Source organism: Oncorhynchus mykiss, chromosome 23 (genome assembly GCF_057628025.1).
Source record: "Oncorhynchus mykiss isolate SJ-2025 chromosome 23, ASM5762802v1, whole genome shotgun sequence".
Classification (NCBI taxonomy): Eukaryota; Metazoa; Chordata; class Actinopteri; order Salmoniformes; family Salmonidae; genus Oncorhynchus; species Oncorhynchus mykiss.
The window spans coordinates 28506911-28524605 of NC_143044.1; the positions used below are offsets into that span (position 1 = coordinate 28506911).

Consider the following 17695-nt stretch of genomic DNA (forward strand, 5'->3'; position numbering starts at 1 on the left):
GGTAATGTTGGAAGATTAGTACACATATAATTATAATAGGGATAACAGTGTACAATAGTAGGCTATACCCTCGTCTATTGATGCTTTCTTGGTGGAATTATTATGGAATTACGGTCAATTAAGGTCAGAATACTGCAAATCTGTAGACACACCTCCGCCACACCTTAATTTATTCAATCTCCACCCCAAACGAATACCAGGTGAATAAAATGTTATTCTCATGCTTAAATTCAAGGTCAGAATAGGCATAGAGAGAAAAGTGCATAAAAGCAAAATGATGTTCCATTTACACACTAGGGTTTGAACCGGGCCCATGACAGTATGTTTAGATCAGTCATGACGTGCATCAATATGTATTTGTTTAAAAGTAAACAATAAAACTGGTTCTTAATTTGCCTACAAATATGAAAAGAAATACCATGTCAACCAAAAGTTGAATGAAGCAGATGTGTAGCCATAACTAATTATGGCGTTGTGTGTGTTCTTGTGGCAAATTCTAATGTATTGTTTTAGGGCCTAACAATGACGTCATACTTATGGTGCATTTCCCCAGCCAAGCTAATGAAATTGAAGAATATTTTACAAGCCGTTTTTTAAAATGTATCCAGCAATGATCTCAGTAACACATGGTTGTTAATCAACATGGACAACGTGTTCCTGTGTACCAGCTCAGTCCCGGGGGCATGAATATTTTGGGGTGGTAAATTCATGGGTTTTCCTGATGTCCTTCATGTTTTGAGAACGTTGTGTCTTGTTCCCAGGTGATCAATGAGACGAAGGGAGCAAAGGGCCATGGCCTACCTGGCTATATCGGAGACCAGGGACCAAAGAGCCATGGCCTACCTGGCTATATCGGAGACCAGGGACCAAAGGGCCATGGCCTACCTGGCTATATCGGAGACCAGGGACCAAAGGGCCATGGCCTACCTGGCTATATATGATTATTCAGACGATAAAAAGGATGCAACGTGAAATGTGACGTTACCCTTTGGTCCCTGGTCTCCGATATAGCCAGGTAGGCCATGGCCCTTTGGTCCCTGGTCTCCGATATAGCCAGGTAGGCCATGGCCCTTTGGTCCCTGGTCTCCGATATAGCCAGGTAGGCCATGGCCCTTTGGTCCCTGGTCTCCGATATAGCCAGGTAGGCCATGGCCCTTTGGTCTACCTGGCTATATCGGAGACCAGGGACCAAAGGGTAACGTCACATTTCACGTTGCATCCTTTTTATCGTCTGAATAATCATTTACAGCTTATCAAAGGAAATCCAACAATAGTTTTGACAGGCCCAGTTCTATTGTAATTATTATATATTGTAACAACAGATGCTGGTTTCTTGGTAAGTAGAAGGGTGCATGTTGAATAATTTCCTTTTTCCAATGCAAATGGACATGGAAAGTCAACATAAAGTCTACTGCAAACTCTCAAAGCTGTGTAGTAGTTGGTAGGTACAGTCCTTATTTACCCACTATTAGCTAACAGCCATTTCCCCTCCTTTACCCACCAGGCCAACGTGGAAGACCTGGTAGAGCCTTCAATGGCACACCAGGACGAGAGGGCGAGAGAGGCCATGTAGGCCGGCCTGGACTAAGAGGTCACCCAGGACTACGAGGAGTCCCAGGTGTGTGTCAGGCCACTGGGTGTGCTCTGCTGAACAACAACACAACCAATGGATCACATCAGAATGCACCCCAGAGGTTGAGAAGACACCCATAGAGGCAAAGAGGAAACTTTTGACCAAGCTGCATGGATGTATCATGAAAGGAGGAGTGGGGGAGGGGTGGATTGGGAGAGAGAGGAGATTTTTTGTTAATAAATGTATTAAAATCAAAGTCAAAATGCTTCAATGTAAATATGCACCCAATCTCCACTGTGAAAGACTGAGATTCACCCATTTTACTTTCTTGAACAAATCTGCTCTAGAAACTTGTACTGTAGGCCTTAAAACAACATCCCATTCTCATGGTTCATTTGAAAAATACACCAATAGCTATATATTATGTTAAAATGCTTTGATTTGAAAGTTTATTTGACACATTTTATTTAAACTGGTCCTAGTTGTCTTCAAATGTCACTGATCTTTATAATAAAAGCAGAAAAAGTTTTTACTAACTTATTTTACTGTAACAATTCCTCCACTGTTTTCTTTTTTATTATGATATATCATTGAGAACATTATATTATTATAGAATACAAAATCAAGTGTACAATTCTTAATTGTAATTCACAAATTGTTCAGCAAAGTGTTTATCACAATTCTGTTGAAGCATGCTAGCTACTTAAAGCAATAACAGTTACTGTTGGCTAATGGTTGCTGTTATGGCTAGCAGTTACTGTTAGCCATTGGTTGCTCTTTTGGCTAGCAGCTAATGTTATCCAATGGTTACTGTTATGGCTAGCAGCTACTGATAGCCAACGGTTTGTGTTATGGCTAGCAGCCAATGATTACTCATCTGGCATGCAGCTACCCTTAGCCAATGGTTACTGTTATGGCTAGCAGCATACTGTTATAGTCGAATGTCTTTTCAAAATAACAGTTTGTGTCAGTCTGTGCCTAATGTCAGTTGTGAAGTCATGCGTTATTTGATTACGTTTTTGTATGCCTTGTTACTAGCAGGTTTAAGTGTCATCTAGAAGGCATAATGTTGGTTCATTATGAAGTAACCAACAAAACGACCTCTTGTAGTGGAAAGATCTGGAACATAAATGTGAATAAAAAAGAACAGTACACATTGTGTGCCTGTTTTTGATTGTGTTTCAGGCCTAGACAGTTATCGCATGACATGCATTATTCTATATCTGGTAGATTGAGGCTTGTTAAATTCATGAGTCCCATGTGTTTTATTTATAATTCTGTAATGAGACAATGTCTCAATGCCTGTACATTTCACAAGATGTTTGCTTGCATATCTTTAAGTGAAAACATATGGTTATGATTGTAGACAAACATGAAAACGAATCATAACTCCCACAACATCAACAAGTCTGTTCTTATGTTTGAGAATGAATTAACAGCTGTGTTGGATGTGCTTCTGTTTTGAAATCTGTCTTTCGCTCACATGCAAAATACAATCAAAAGATATATTTATCATTTAATGCCTCTTCTTCTTTTTCTTCTTCTCAGATCTCTTTCCCGAGTGTAGGTTAAGGGCTGGAATCAATCCGTATTGCAGAAGTATTGTGGAAGATCCTCGCTATACTGTAGTGATTGAAATTTAAAGGCAATGTTCCTGTGTTCGTGGAGACTGCGTTCACGGTAACTGCTGCATTACCTTTACATTTTAACACGGATCTTCTGCAAAACGGATTGAATCCAGCCCTAACATACAAATGGGTTACTATGTAGTGTACATGGGTTGCCCTGTTCCACATACCAGGCCCATTGGAGTGGAGACAGAAACAGGTCCTGCGGGGGAGCACACGAGGGTCTCTCCTGTCTTCAGTCAGACGTTATAGGATTGTCTGAGAGTAACTAGAGTAACTTTTCACTAAAATATCTGTAGAGTCAACGGTTTACCTCTTTACAGTATGTTTATTAGATATCCCTGTGAGAGACCCACATACTGTAGGTGGCCATCCTTTTCTCCCATCTTCTTGATGACACCTCAGCTGTAGCTGCAGGCCTGCAGCATCCTGGGCTGTGGAAGCGGAGCGCTCCTCTACTTTTCTCTGTGGGGTTCCTTCATTTCAGAGGATGTTCTGTTCTGTCCTGGCCAATTCTCTCCATGAAAAATCTTGTTATTATTCCACTCACACTTTCTCAGTCAGCTTGATCACTCGCCTCAGCAACGCATCATACTAATCTATGTGGCCAACCGCACAAGTGATCATGTTAATTGCCGTTTATTGCATGGAATTATAAACCATTACCACTCCACAGATGCACTGTGCCAATAGCAAGAAGCTGGTTTGTTATTGTGAGGTTCAAATTGAGGGCAGTGATATTAAGGTTTAAAGAGAGGAACATGCTTTATTTCATCTTCAGTTAACCGTGAAGAACTGCCGGAATGGGTTTACATTACTAACAAGCCAACAAAACAAAATCTACCTGTGTTATTGTACAATGACTCCAACATGTCTGAGGCTGGATTATGTGGGCAAAAGAGGAAAATAATATTATCTTATTGATGTCATTAATTATATTAAGATGGAAAAGTGGTAATCGCAAGAGGGAGAGGGTATTCTCTACAGTTGGAGTACCAGCCCTTCCATCCAAAGTATACTACAGGCTATGTAAGAAGAGTAGGGGGATTCTCAATTGAGCAAAAGTCCTATCCTCTCCTCTCCTCCTCTGTCCTCCTCCCCTCCTTGACCCGGAAACTGAAAAGTGGGAGAGAGTGTCAGTTTGGCCCTCGCTGAAATCAGTGACGTCATCACGTTTTATTAAATAGAACCATGTGTTTATGCCAGAGACGTCCTGTTTTTTGCATGGGCTGTGTCTCAATCCACTGAGCCAGTATTGGCCATTCGCCTTTGCGGTACACAGTCGCTTCACGAGATCAGTGTTTGTCAGACGTTGGAGGATTGTCTGAGAGTAACTAGAGTAACTTTTCACGAAAACGTCTGTAGAGTCAACGGTTTTACCCTAATATGACCCCACAACAGAAAGCTGAGACTCTCACGAAAACGGACATTGGCTGTTTTGCTCCACAAGCTTCACAAGATTCAGGAAGTTCAAATTAATAGAAGTGAATAGGGAGTAGAATGTGCCAAAACTCCAGGGGTAAAATATGGCTCTACATGTTTTTCTTTTTTTTGTCCAGAGTTTTCTTATATCTCGCAGATATACAACAGGCACTTCAAAACATATTTCATTTTGATTTATTTTTGGACTTTCAGTTTTTCCACGTATAAATGTATTATTCAATGCGTTTCTATGGGCTAATAACAGTAAATGGTATGATCATCTTAAAACAATTCCATATGTTAGTTTAGTAGATATCGCCCTCTAAAGGCTTAGACTCAAGAGGGTTTTGAGGCTAAGTTCATTGTTAGAACCTTTGAGCCTTAAGATGCTTTTGGGAAACCAGGGCCAGAACACTCCTGTTGAAGAGCCTTCATTTCACATTTCGAAAGTTAGAGCGACAGGACTCCCAGGGATTTTCGAGTTTTCCAGGTGATCCCGTTGAAAAGTCATCCATCATGGCAATGTAAACCACAGATTAAGCATTTGTCCAGTGTGGAACTCAATTGCCAGAAGACTGGCAACAGGTGGGCCCTGTACCACCAGGGTACGCCGAGACACATGGTATCTCAGGTCTGATTCAGGAAGTCTCTGCTGCTTGACTTCAGAACAAGAACATGTCTAATGGATTTTGCAAAGAAACTCTCTGTGCTATATTGGAGTGCTCTGAGCAGCTGGAAGATGCTAGTATGTTATTTCAGGCAATTGAATGATGGGTTTGTGTTTGATGAGTATAACATCAATACTTGCTACACTTGCTTATGGTGCTTGTGAGTTTCCAGTGGTTTCCTTTAGGATGAGGGTGATGATGCCTTCGCTATGGAGGAGATGGAGGCATATCATGTGGAGAAACAGAATCCTGTTCTACACGTCTCTCCATTCCATCAGAGCATGTCCAAGAGGGATATACAGCTGCAAATCTGAGGTGCACCATTTCAGCCTAACATTTACTGTCAGGAGAATTTCAATTGACATGTCATCATCTTGTATGTAAGCTAATATTGACTCTCCAAAGTGTTGGGAGGAAATTAGTCTCAATAGTTTCCTGTTTATTAGACAAAGTAGTTAAAAAGTTTCATTGGGGCCCTTGAAGCTGTGAAGTCTTAAAAATGTAGCATGTCTGGTCAAGTTTGGGAATGCACCTACAACCTTCACGTTGTCATTTCAGTCACTTACACTATACAGCCCAGACTATGTTGTTACGTTGAGAACCTACTACAAATGTACTAGCTCACTACAACGTTTTGACCAATCAGCTGGTGACCCTTACATGTGAAACACCAATAAATATTCTGTTGGATTATATTTTTCGGGCGATGTACTTTTAGTAGACCATTTTTATGAATTGACAACATTTTCCAGGGCACCACTCAATTTCCTGTTGACTTGACAACTAACTAAAGGTATGCTAGATACTTTATGTAAAATTCCGTCATCAACATTTCAACAAAACAGCCATGTTTCTGACATGATTTATCTCTCTATTAGCATACTGTCTTCATGGGGTTATGTTAGACATTTATCTTTTATAGATGCCCCCCTATCATGACACAATCATGTCAAAACAGTAAGCAGTATTTTATTACATCAGCTTTTAACTATTTAGCTCATATGTAACCGCGTGTATCAATAGCGTAAACACCTTTTTTCCTCGAAGAGATGCCGATCATATTTGAATTCATATATCCTCCTACAGTATCTGGACAGCATTTAATGTGCAGTTTATCTTAGTTATATTACACTTTATATTACACTGAGTCTTTGGTTCCCTTAGTAGGTCAGGTTGGGAAGTGATCTTGATGTGTACAATATGTATATTTTTAGTCTCATTAGATCTACATTCTGCAGGCCTAACATTGTGTCTTCTGGGCGGCACTGAGAGTATTACAGCCTGTACATGTATTCTGTAACTGGCACTGTTAGTCATTGCAATACTTAGGTGCAGAAAGCCAAAACGGAGTCTCATTTGTTGATCAGGCCAGGATGGTGCAGAGTTATGAAACTCAAACTGATATGATTAAACTAACGTCTACAACAACATTCTCAACTGATATCAGATTTGGCTGGACATTTTTGATGAATTTCAGCTGTAAGGGTACTAGGAACGGTACATTTTCACAGTCATTTTTTGCACCTTTTTCTTTGCTCACTTGTAGAAGATGATCTCCTGCTGTCCACCTTTGTAAGTCTCTTCCAAGACCACATAATGGGGAGATGACAATAGAGATATGAAGGCCCATAGGAAATTAGGCTACAAAGCAATGGAAAGGAACGCATGCAGCCTTATGTATAATACACCCTGGCTCCCGGAACCCTCCAGACTCCATGTTTCTACCCTCACGCACCGTACACAATCCAAACCCTCAGCGGCTTGGAAGCATGCTGTCCTTGTTACTACTATTTTCCCCTGGCACTGACAGAACGGGGCTGTCTCTCAATATTTCTTATCTGCCTCTCTTTAAGCCTGGATAATCGAGAGTGGCTGTTGGCCAGTTAAAAAGTCGGAAAGGACAGAGAGAGAGGGGAGGAACAAAAGAGAGAGAGGGAAAGAGAGAGGGGAGAGAGGCAAAGCGAGAGAAAGGGAGAGAGGAAAAGACAGAGCGATAGAGAGAGATGGAAAGTGGATGGAGAGGGGAGGCTTTCACTCATAGGAGGAACATTTGGTGCAGTGCTGAAACTTCTTCCCCAAACCCAGCTTCTTCTTCTGCCTAGAGCTCGCCACGGCTATGGCCACAGGGCACCTATGAGAAGGCGACTGCACACACTGACAAGAGGACTCTGTCTCCACTAACCTCAGGTAACTTTTTTTTTTGGAGGGGGGGGGGGGGGGGGGGGTTCTTTTGCCATTTTGTGAAAACTACATTTTGTACCCTTGTTGAATTTGGGTCTGAAAGGGACTTTGATGACAATACGTGTATCTACTGTATGCTAAAGAATGTTTCACGTTGAAATTATTACATTAATAGTTTCTTGTTTGAAAATGGTTTATTATGAAATTGCTTAATGCAATGTAAGGCAAGTAACACCTGTTGGAGTACCTCATTGCATCCTTTTTGGATAAATCATTAGAATGGACTTTTAGTACAATTTCAAATCGTTGACAAGCAATTTGTTTCAGTGTGTTGTAGCTTTCACTGAAGCTTTGTGCTTATCAATGTCTCAATAGATGTGATAATCTACTAGTATGTAGATTCCTATGATCTGAGCTGCTGCAGTGGCAGACAGCAGATAGCAAACTGAAGACATTAAGAGGAGTTATCAGTCCCTTGTTTGTCCCACTGTCATATGCAAAGAATTAATGGAATTATTCAACTGAACTTTACTGGGAGCTCAACTGACTCTGCTGGGCCCTCGTCTGAGTCTCCTTGTAAACCGACAAAAAAAGGTTTGGGGAAAAAAATCGATAGAGGTGCCAAGACCAGGGGCTTGCATTTCTTATTTTCATGAGTTTCTGCAGTTGTGACATATGTGTACGAAACAAAAGCTAGGCAATCCCAAAAGTAAACCCCTGGCACGTAGATCATTCTAAAATAGGAACATGTTGACAGTGAAATACCCCTCCCAGGCTCCAAGTGGTTCAGTCCACTGTGATGATAAGGGTTCGTGGTTGTCATTACTTTATTTGATTTTAAGGGAGAGCTGATATAATGTTTTGGCTTTTCCCTCATTGCCTGAGGAACTTGGCAGTAAAACATTTCCACCTTATTTTGGCGAAGTAGTACATACTGAACAGCAGATGTTGATTTTGGGATGGAATAACTTTTTATTGCATAATTTTAAGCAATTAAGTTTAAAATGCAAATGTTGACATGTTAAAGACAGTCATTTAAGACTGCAGGTGTACAGTGCCTTCGGAAAGTATTCAGACCCCTTGACTTTTCCCACATATTCTTAGGTTACAGCCTTGTTCTTAAATTGATTAAATAGTTTCCCCTCATCAATCTACACACAATACCATATAATGACATATATAAATTAATACAAATTAAAACATGAAATATCACATTTATATGAGTATTCAGACCTTTTACTCAGTACATGTTTCAAGCAGAACACCATAGTCCCTGTGCCCAAGAACACGAAGGCAACCTGCCTAAATGACTACAGACCCATAGCACTCACGTCCGTAGCCATGAAGTGCTTTGAAAGGCAGGTAATGGCTCACATCAACACCATTATCCCAGAAACCCTAAACCCACTCCAATTTGCATAATGCCCAAACAGATCCACAGATGATGCAATCTCTATTGCACTCCACACTGCCCTTTCCCACATGGACAAAAGGAACACCTATGTGAGAATGCTATTCATTGACGACAGCTCAGTGTTGAACACCATAGTACCCTCAAAGCTCATCACTAAGCTAAGGATCCTGGGACTAAACACATCCCTCTGCAACTGGATCCTGGACTTCCTGAAGGGCCGCCCCCAGGTGGTGAGGGTAGGTAGCAACACATCTGCCACGCTGATCCTCAACACTGGAGCCCCCCAGGGGTGCGTGCCCGGTCCGCTCCTGTACTCCCTGTTCACCCACCAATGCATGGCCAGGCACGACTCCAACACCATCATTAAACTTGCAGACAACACAACAGTGGTAGGCCTGATCACCGACAACGACGAAACAGCCTATAGAGGGGAAGTCAGAGACCTGGCCGGGTGGTGCCAGAATAACAACCTATCCCTCAATGTAACCAAGACTAAGGAGATTATTGTAGACTACAGGAAAAGGAGGACCGAGCACGCCCCCATTCTCATCGACAGGGCTGTAGTGGAGCAGGTTGAGAGCTTCAAGTTCCTTGCAGTCCACATCAACAACAAACTAGAATGGTCCAAACACACCAAGACAGTCGTGAAGAGGGCACAACAAAGCCTATTCCCCCCCTCAAATCTAAAAAGATTTGGCATGGGTCCTGAGATCCTCAAAAGGTTCCTACAGCTGCAACATTGGTTGCATCACTGCCTGGTATGGCAATTGCTCGGCCTCTGACCGCAAGGCACTACAGAGGGTAGTGCGTATGGCCCAGTACATCACTGGGGCTAAGCTGCCTGCCATCCAGGACCTCTACACCAGGCGGTGTCAGAGGAAGGCCCTAAAAATTCTGTTGGAAGGTGAACCTTCACCCCAGTCTGAGGTCCTGAGAACTCTGGAGCAGATTTTCGTCAAGGATCTCTCTGTACTTTGCTCCGTTCATCTTTGCCTCAATCCTGACCAGTCTCCCAGTCTCTGCCGCTGAAAGGCATCCCTACATCATGATGCTGACACCACCATGCTTCACCGTAGGGATGGTGCCAGGTGTCCTCCAGACATGACGCTTGGCATTCAGGACAAATAGTTCAATCTTGGTTTCATGAGACCAGAGAATCTGGTTTCTCATGGGCTGATAGTCTTTAGGCACCTTTTGGCAAACTCCAAGCAGGCTGTCATGTGCCATCTACTGATGAGTAGCTTCCATCTGGTCACTCTACCATAAAGGCCTGATTGGTGGAGTGCTGCAGAGATGGTTATCCTTCTGGAAGGTTCTCCTATCTCCACAGAGGAACTCTAGAGCTCCGTCAGAATGACCATCAGGTTTTTGGTCACCTCCCTGACCAAGACCCTTCTACCCCGATTGCTCAGTTTGGCCAGGCGGCCAGCTGTAGGAAGAGTCTCGGTGGTTCCAAGCTTCTTCCAATTAAGATTGATGGAGGCCATTGTGTTCTTGGGGATCTTAAATGCTGCAGAAATGTTTTGGTACTGTTCCCCAGATCTGTGCCCCGACACTTTCCTGTCTTGGAGCTCTACAGACAATTCCATCGACCTCATGGCTTGGTTTTTTCTCTGACATGTACTGTCAACTGTGGGACCTTATATAAACAGTTGTGTGCCTTTCCAAATCATGTTCAATCAATTTAATTTACCACAGGTGAATCTCCCCAAATGCAGGTGTGCCAAGCGTGTAGCATCATACCCAAGAAGACTCAAGGCTGTAATCGCTGCCAAAGGTGCTTCAACAAAGTACTGAGTAAAGGTTCTGAATACGTATGTATTTCAGTTTTTTCTTTTTAATAAATTAGCAAACATTTCTAAAAACCTGTTTTTGCTTCGTCACTATGGGGTATTGTGTGTAGATTGATGAGAAAAAAACAATTTAATCAATTTTAGAATAAGGCTGAAACCTAACAAAATGTGAAAAAAGTCAAAGGGTCTGAATACTTCCCGAAGCCACTGTATACCTGCAGTCTTAAATGACTGTCTTTAATATGTCAACCTTTGCATTTTATACAGTGCCTTCAGAAAGTATTCAGACCACTTGACTTATATGGGGGATTGGAAATTATGCTGGCAATTACATTGATGGAAGCTACAATCTATCTGCAATATTAAAGCTGATTAACCCCCCCATTTTAAGTAAAAAAAGGCTGCAGGTGCTAACCTCGAAATAGCCATTTAGTGCACGTACAGTAGTGAAAACGATTCATCAACTTTTATCCTTAACAACAGCTCTATGATGTAGAAGAAAATAGCAACCAAAGACGGGTGGGTAAGAACCAGATCGAGGAACCAGAAAATCTGTAATTGTGTTTTTAGTCTAGTTAACTCTTCTGGTAGCACCTTTTCTGGAAAAGTAGGAGGAATCAGCTGTTCAACATGAGCTTCCCGACTCCCTTGTCCAGCTGGATGCAACCCACCAGGCATTACATAAATATTGTACTCAGTATTACTGCAAACTAGATGAATAACTCAGACTCTAAATCCCTCAAGGAATTGGAAGTCATGTTTTGGGTTCAAGTTTTAGGAAATATGTCTGGCAGAAGAATCTTTATGTTGGTTATGTTGTCTTTTTCTAGGGGGGGGGGTATAATAACTGCACACCAGCGTCATTATTCCTGCCATTCTGTCTTCTTGACCAAGGTGGAGAGCTATAAAGTGCCCCAATAACATCAGAGGTCAATGAGTGGGTCATAGAAGCGAAAAAAGCCATATGGTGAATGTGCGCTTGGTTGGGTTGTGTATCGGAGGACGCATGACTTTCAACCTTCGCCTCTCCCGAGCCCATACGGGAGTTGTAGCGATGAGACAAGATAGTAGCTACTAACAATTGAATACCACGAAATTGGGAAGAAAAAGGGGGTAAAATTCAACAATAAATAAATAAATAAAACAAATGTAAAAAATAAAATGGGTCATTTTAGAGAATTTTCTGGCATGTATTCCCGGGTAGTGCATACTCCAACAAGCGCTAATGTATAGTAGCACATTAACTTTTGGCATCCAATCAGGTCTCTTTATCTCTTGGACAATGGTTGCCATCCATTTGTCATGACTACATGTGTTTGGTCACTATCCAGAGCAGGAATTTCACTGTCTGACACAGTAAATGAATTCCATGTGGTTTCGGCAGAAATGTAGAATTATCCAGATCGGAGGGAAGTCGATAGAGGGAAAAGCCATGCTGACTGGCTCATGTCACAGTGTTGCTTTCCAGCGACTTCCCCCGGTGCTCAGGACAGGTTGGGGGGAAAGGGCCGGAACAAAATGGCCGGCTCTACCGTGGCAGCTTGGCCCCTCACTGAGCTGTGCCTCAAATCCTGGGTCAGGGAGTGGAAAAACCCAGTCATGTTATGGCTGTGACAACAAACAGACAGCACAGTTACATATGGTGGACGAGGGTTAGATCTCGGTCATTGCAGAATTGACCTATCCAAGTCTAGTCATTGTCTCAGGAAAACCCACTGCTTTAGGTTAATCGGTTGGATTGTCTGAGCTTACCAAAGTCCATACCTACCTTCCTTCCACAAATCACAAATGCTTTCTATGGAGCATACTGTACAATATCTGTTCCTCAGTGGAGGCTGCTGAGGGGAGGATGGCTCATAATAATGGCTGGAACGGAGTGAATGGAATAGAAACCATGTATTTGATACCGTTCCACCTATTCCACTCCAGCCATTACCACGAGCCTGTCCTCCCCAAATAACGTGCCACCAACCTCCTGTGCAGTTCCTCATTTATAGCTGCTTCTTTTTATATCTGCAGTTTCTTACTTTCACTTGCCGAAAACTGCAATGAAATACACAGTTTCCTAAAGCAGCCAGAGAGAAACAAAGAAGTATGGCCTAAAGTATTCTGAGTACTCACACAGAGAGAGAGAGAGACTTCAGAATGTTCTTCCATGTTTCATTGTCACTAACACAGACTTATTTTCCATTGTAAGTTGCTTTATCTTGTTTACAACAAATGCAATATACTGACCCTCCATTTTTTGTCACAGTTGTCTACTTTAAATATTTAAGATATGCATTGCATGGAATTCAAGTAAGAACAGTGACGAGTAAGAAAAACTGTCTGCAGTTCTTTGATTTGTTAACTGATACGAATAATTGGAATGACAATCTCAGCTATGCATGTGTTGTTTCCCTTTCCCTATAGGTGCTCATTTGGAGTTTGGTACTTCAGTATCATGCGTTGCAAAACCAGATCCATGCATTGTGTCTTGCCGTGTCTGTGCTTCATGCTCCTTCACTTGTCTTGTGCAGCACAAGATGAGGACATGAGATTCAGTAAGAGTGCTTCTGTCTTCATCGTTATATGTGACACATTTCCATTGCATGGTGTCCATTATCGCTCACTTTTACTATAAATGCAGAATGGATGTTCAGGAAAGCTTTCTATGAACCGTATTGGTAAAGGCCATTCCTTTATAAGAAGTGAATACTCTTCATTCATCTTTTTTCAAGGCTGTGTAAAACCACTCATCTTTATCATCTCTCTTACAGGTTGTAAAACTGTTGCAAGCGATTTGGTCTTTATCCTAGACGGCTCATGGAGTGTAGCTGATGTGAACTTTGAAATAGTCAAGCGATGGCTCGTCAACATCACCACAAGCTTTAACATCGGCCAGAAGTTCACCCAGGTCGGTGTGGTCCAATACAGTGATGATCCAATCATAAATATCCCGTTAGGGAAGCACCTTCGTAGCAAGGATCTCATCAGAGCCATGGAATCCATCGACTACATGGGGGGAAACACAAGAACTGGGACGGCCATACAGTTTGCTAGCGACAAACTATTTAACCTGTCTGAACGAGGCCCTAAGGGTGTTGCTAGAATCGCTGTGGTCCTAACAGACGGAAAGTCACAAGATGAGGTGAAAGCAGCAGCAGAGGAAGCCAGGAGAAGAGGAATAATAATATTTGCCATTGGTGTGGGATCTGAGACGGAAGAGGAGGAGTTGAACGCTATTGGAAACAAGCCCTCCTCCACCTATGTGTTTTATGTCGATGACTATAAAGCTATTTCCAAGATCCGTGAGACCATAAGGCAGAAGTTGTGTGAAGGTAGGCAATTTCTAATGAAGAAATGGGGATTCTCATGAGCCCCATTCCTCAGCGTTATAACAAACCAAGTGGTGGGGCTGACATTTCTGTTGTTCAAAATTAAGGTGTGGTTCTCTAAAGACCCTTCGGTTGATTTAACATGTTTGCACATTGCTAAACGTTCATTCTCTTAAGAAACAGGAAATGTCTTGAAATGTAATGTTTTCTCAAGATCTAATGATTGTGAATCTAATGTTTTCTGAAGTTGTTCACTGCGTTGGATGACAAGCCAAACTGTGTCAAGAGAGTCATATCAACTTGATGTCACTGCTTCAGGGTGAAGTAAAGGTTAGGGAAGCTATTGCTAGAACACCAGGTTAAACTTTTATTGACCTATACCTAATCTTTGTAAAACTGAAAGGGGTACAGTATGTGCATGGCTTTTGGCACTTGGTGTCATGGTAATCGACGTAACAAGAATGTTGAAAATACTTCTAAAACAGAAGAGTTTTATCAAGAACAACATCCAGAACAAAACAGAGCAATCGTTAGGAAAATGGTACCTATTTGAAAGGTTGTATCCACATTCCAACAATAAAGAAGTATGATCCTTTGTAAATGAATAGCCTACTGGAACTAGAAGGTCATTTTCCATTAAGAATAATTGTGGGACTTGCTTTATCTCTTTGAAAGTATTTTTGTGGTAGTGGAAGAAGTGTTCTAAGTTTAGATTTAAATGCAGACTAAGATTTTGTCTAACTTGTTGGGAAAGTAGTTAACTGTCACGTTATAATGATCAGAGACATGCTCCAGGAATACGTAATAGGGGGGCTTTATTACTCCCTCCAAAAATACAAGTCATGAAAAAGGCACGGGGACGAATCCCAAAACAAACACGTATATAAAATGCACAGGGATGTAACCCAAACAAAAGAGTGAGGTTTAAACCTCTAATAACTACACAGGACAAGACCCGTAAAAACACTACACGAGACCCGAAATAACAAGTGCACAATACACATACCACATACCAACTTTCGTGATATGTCATCAATGGTAAAAACTATAACACATACAGTGCCAGTGAACATTTTGGACACACCTACTCATTCAAGGGTTTTTATTAATTTTTTACTATTTTCTACATTGTTGAATAATAGTGAAGACATCACAACTATGAAATAACACATTTGAAATCATGTAGTAACCAAAAAAGTGTTAAACAAATTACAATTAATTTGATATTTTATATTCTTCAAAGTAGTCACCCTTTGCCTTGATGAAAGCCTTGCACATTCTTGGCCTTCTCTCAACCAGCTTCACCTGGAATGCTTTTCCAACAGTCCTGAAGTAGTTCCCACATATGCTGAGCACTTGTTGGCTGCTTTTCCTTCACTCTGCAGGACCCATGCCAAATCTTTTTAGTTTCCTGAGGGGGAATAGGCTTTGTCGTGCCCTCTTCACGACTGTCTTGGTGTGTTTGGACCATTCTAGTTTGATGTTGATGTGGCCTCCAAGGAACTTGAAGCTCTCAACCTGCTCCACTACAGCCCCGTCGATGAGAATGGGGGCGTGCTCGGTCCTCCTTTTCCTGTAGTCCACAATAATCTCCTTAGTCTTGGTTACGTTGAGGGATAGGTTGTTATTCTGGCACCACCCGGCCAGGTCTCTGACTTGCTCCCTATAGGCTGTCTTGTCGTTGTCGGTGATCAGGCCTACCACTGTGTGTCGTCTGAAAACGTAATGATGGTGTTGGAGTCATGCCTGGCCATGCAGTCGTGGGTGAACAGGGGGTTCAGGAGGGGACTGAGCACGCACACCTGGGGGGCTCCAGTGTTGAGGATCAGCGTGGCAGATGTGTTGCTACCTACCCTCCACACCTGGGGGCGGCCCGTCAGGAAGTCCAGTATCCAGTTGCAGAGGGAGGTGTTTAGTCCCAGGATCCTTAGCTTAGTGATGAGCTCTGAGGGTACTATGGTGGTGAATGCTGAGCTCAGCAAGGCACCCCCACACGATTATACCTGCTCCTCCATGCTTCATGGTGGAAACCACACGTGCAGAGATCATCCGTTCAACTACTCTGCGTCTCACAAAGACACGGCAGTTGGAACCAAAAATCGCAAATTTAGACTCATCAGACCAAAGGACAGATTTCCTCTGATAGAATGTCCATTGCTCGTGTTTCTTGGCCCAAGCAAGTCTCTTATTCCTATTAGTGTCCTTTAGTAGTGTTTTTTTTGCAGCAATTCAATCATGAAGGCCTGATTCACACAATCTCCTCTGAACAGTTGATGTTGAGATGTGTCTGTTACTTGAACTGTGAAGCATTTATTTGGGCTGCAATCTCTGAGGCTGGTAAGTCTAATGAACTTATCCTCTGCAGCAGAGGTAACTCTGGGTCTTCCTTTCCTGTGTCGGTCCTCATGAGAGCTAGTTTCATCATAGCACTTGAAGAAACTTTCAAAGTTCTTGAAATGTTCCCGGATTGACTGACCTTCATGTCTTAAAGTAAGGATGGACTGTCATTTCTCTTTGCTTATTTGAGCTGTTCTTGCCATAATATGGACTTGGTCTTTTAACAAATAGGGCTATCTTCTGTATACCACCCCTACCTTGTCATAACACAACTGATTGGCTCAAATGCACTAGGAAGGAAAGAAATTCCATAAATTAACTTTTAAGAAGGCACACCAGTTAATTGAAATGTATTCCAGGTGACTACCTCATGAAGCTGGTTGAGAGAATGCCAAGAGTGTGCAAAGCTGTCATCAAGGCAAAGTGTGGCTACGTTGAAGAATCTAAAATCTAAAATATACCGTTTTTTGATTTGTTTAACACTTTTTTTAGTTACTACTTGATTCCATATGTGTTATTTCATAGTTTTGATGTCTTCACTATTATTCAAAAAATCCTTGAATGAGTAGGTGTGTCCAAACTTTTGACTAGGACTATATAATTATTAAAAGGCAAGACAAAATTTGCAACAACCATAAATACATTAATTTATATTGACATCCTAGAAAGTGACACTATTCATTGCACTTTTCCCTAACCTATAATTTGAAATGTATGTAAGTTCTGTGGCAGTTAATTCAACAGTGGGAAGTTAGCTTCATGAAATTAGTTGATGACTTGTAGGGAAGGCCTGTTTGCTCAAAGACCTCTCCATCACGGTTGACAATTCCACAGTTTCCCCCTCCCAGAGTGCAAAGAACCTTGGCATGACCCTGGACAATACCTTGTTGTATTCTACAAACATCAAGGCAGTGACTCATCCAGGCACTTGTCATCTCCCATCTGCACTACTGCAACTTTCTGTTGGCTAGGCTCCCCGCTTGTGCCATCAAACCCTTGCAAATTATAAAGAATGCTGGAACCCGCCTGGTGTTCAACCTTCCCAAGTTCTCCCATGTGACCCTGCTCCTCTGCACATTCCACTGTCTTCCAGTCGAAGCTCGCATCCACTACAAGACCATGGTACTTGCCTATGGAGCAGCAAGATGAACTGCCCCTCCCTACCTTCAGGCTACGCTCAAACCCTACACCCCAACCCGAGCACTCCGTTCTGCCACCTCTGGACTCTTGGCCCTACCACCCCTACAGGATGGAAGCTACCCCCTTTTTAAAAATGTTTTTTTAATGTAAAATGCCTTTCGTGAACTAACACTCACACTTTACTTTTTTCCCCCTTACTAGCTCTGACTTTGCTGATAGCTA

The 17695-nt window shown here is 42.1% G+C and overlaps 2 protein-coding genes across 8 annotated transcripts in view; both read left to right on the top strand.

Annotated features, from left to right (window-relative positions):
• LOC110503113 (uncharacterized) overlaps positions 1–1834 on the top strand; it is a 28176-nt gene extending 26342 nt beyond the window's left edge. The window contains 2 exon segments of the mRNA XM_090217239.1: positions 833–915; positions 1505–1834. Coding sequence (XP_090073365.1) covers positions 833–915; positions 1505–1713 — 292 coding nt within the window. The 3' untranslated portion in view covers positions 1714–1834.
• A 5373-nt stretch (positions 1835–7207) lies between these two features.
• The window catches only part of LOC110502692 (collagen alpha-1(XXI) chain), a 69047-nt gene continuing 58559 nt past the window's right edge, over positions 7208–17695 (top strand). For 6 of the 7 annotated variants that reach the window (XR_016491041.1, XR_016491042.1, XR_016491043.1 and 3 more), the window contains exons 1-3: positions 7208–7478; positions 13092–13222; positions 13439–13999. Coding sequence is in view for 2 of the 7 variants with exons in the window: in XM_036960414.2 (XP_036816309.2) it covers positions 13123–13222; positions 13439–13999 (661 nt within the window). In the remaining 5 variants the exon portion in view is untranslated. The remainder of the gene's footprint in view (positions 7479–13091; positions 13223–13438; positions 14000–17695) is intronic. The other variant, XM_090217241.1, reaches the window with a different exon arrangement.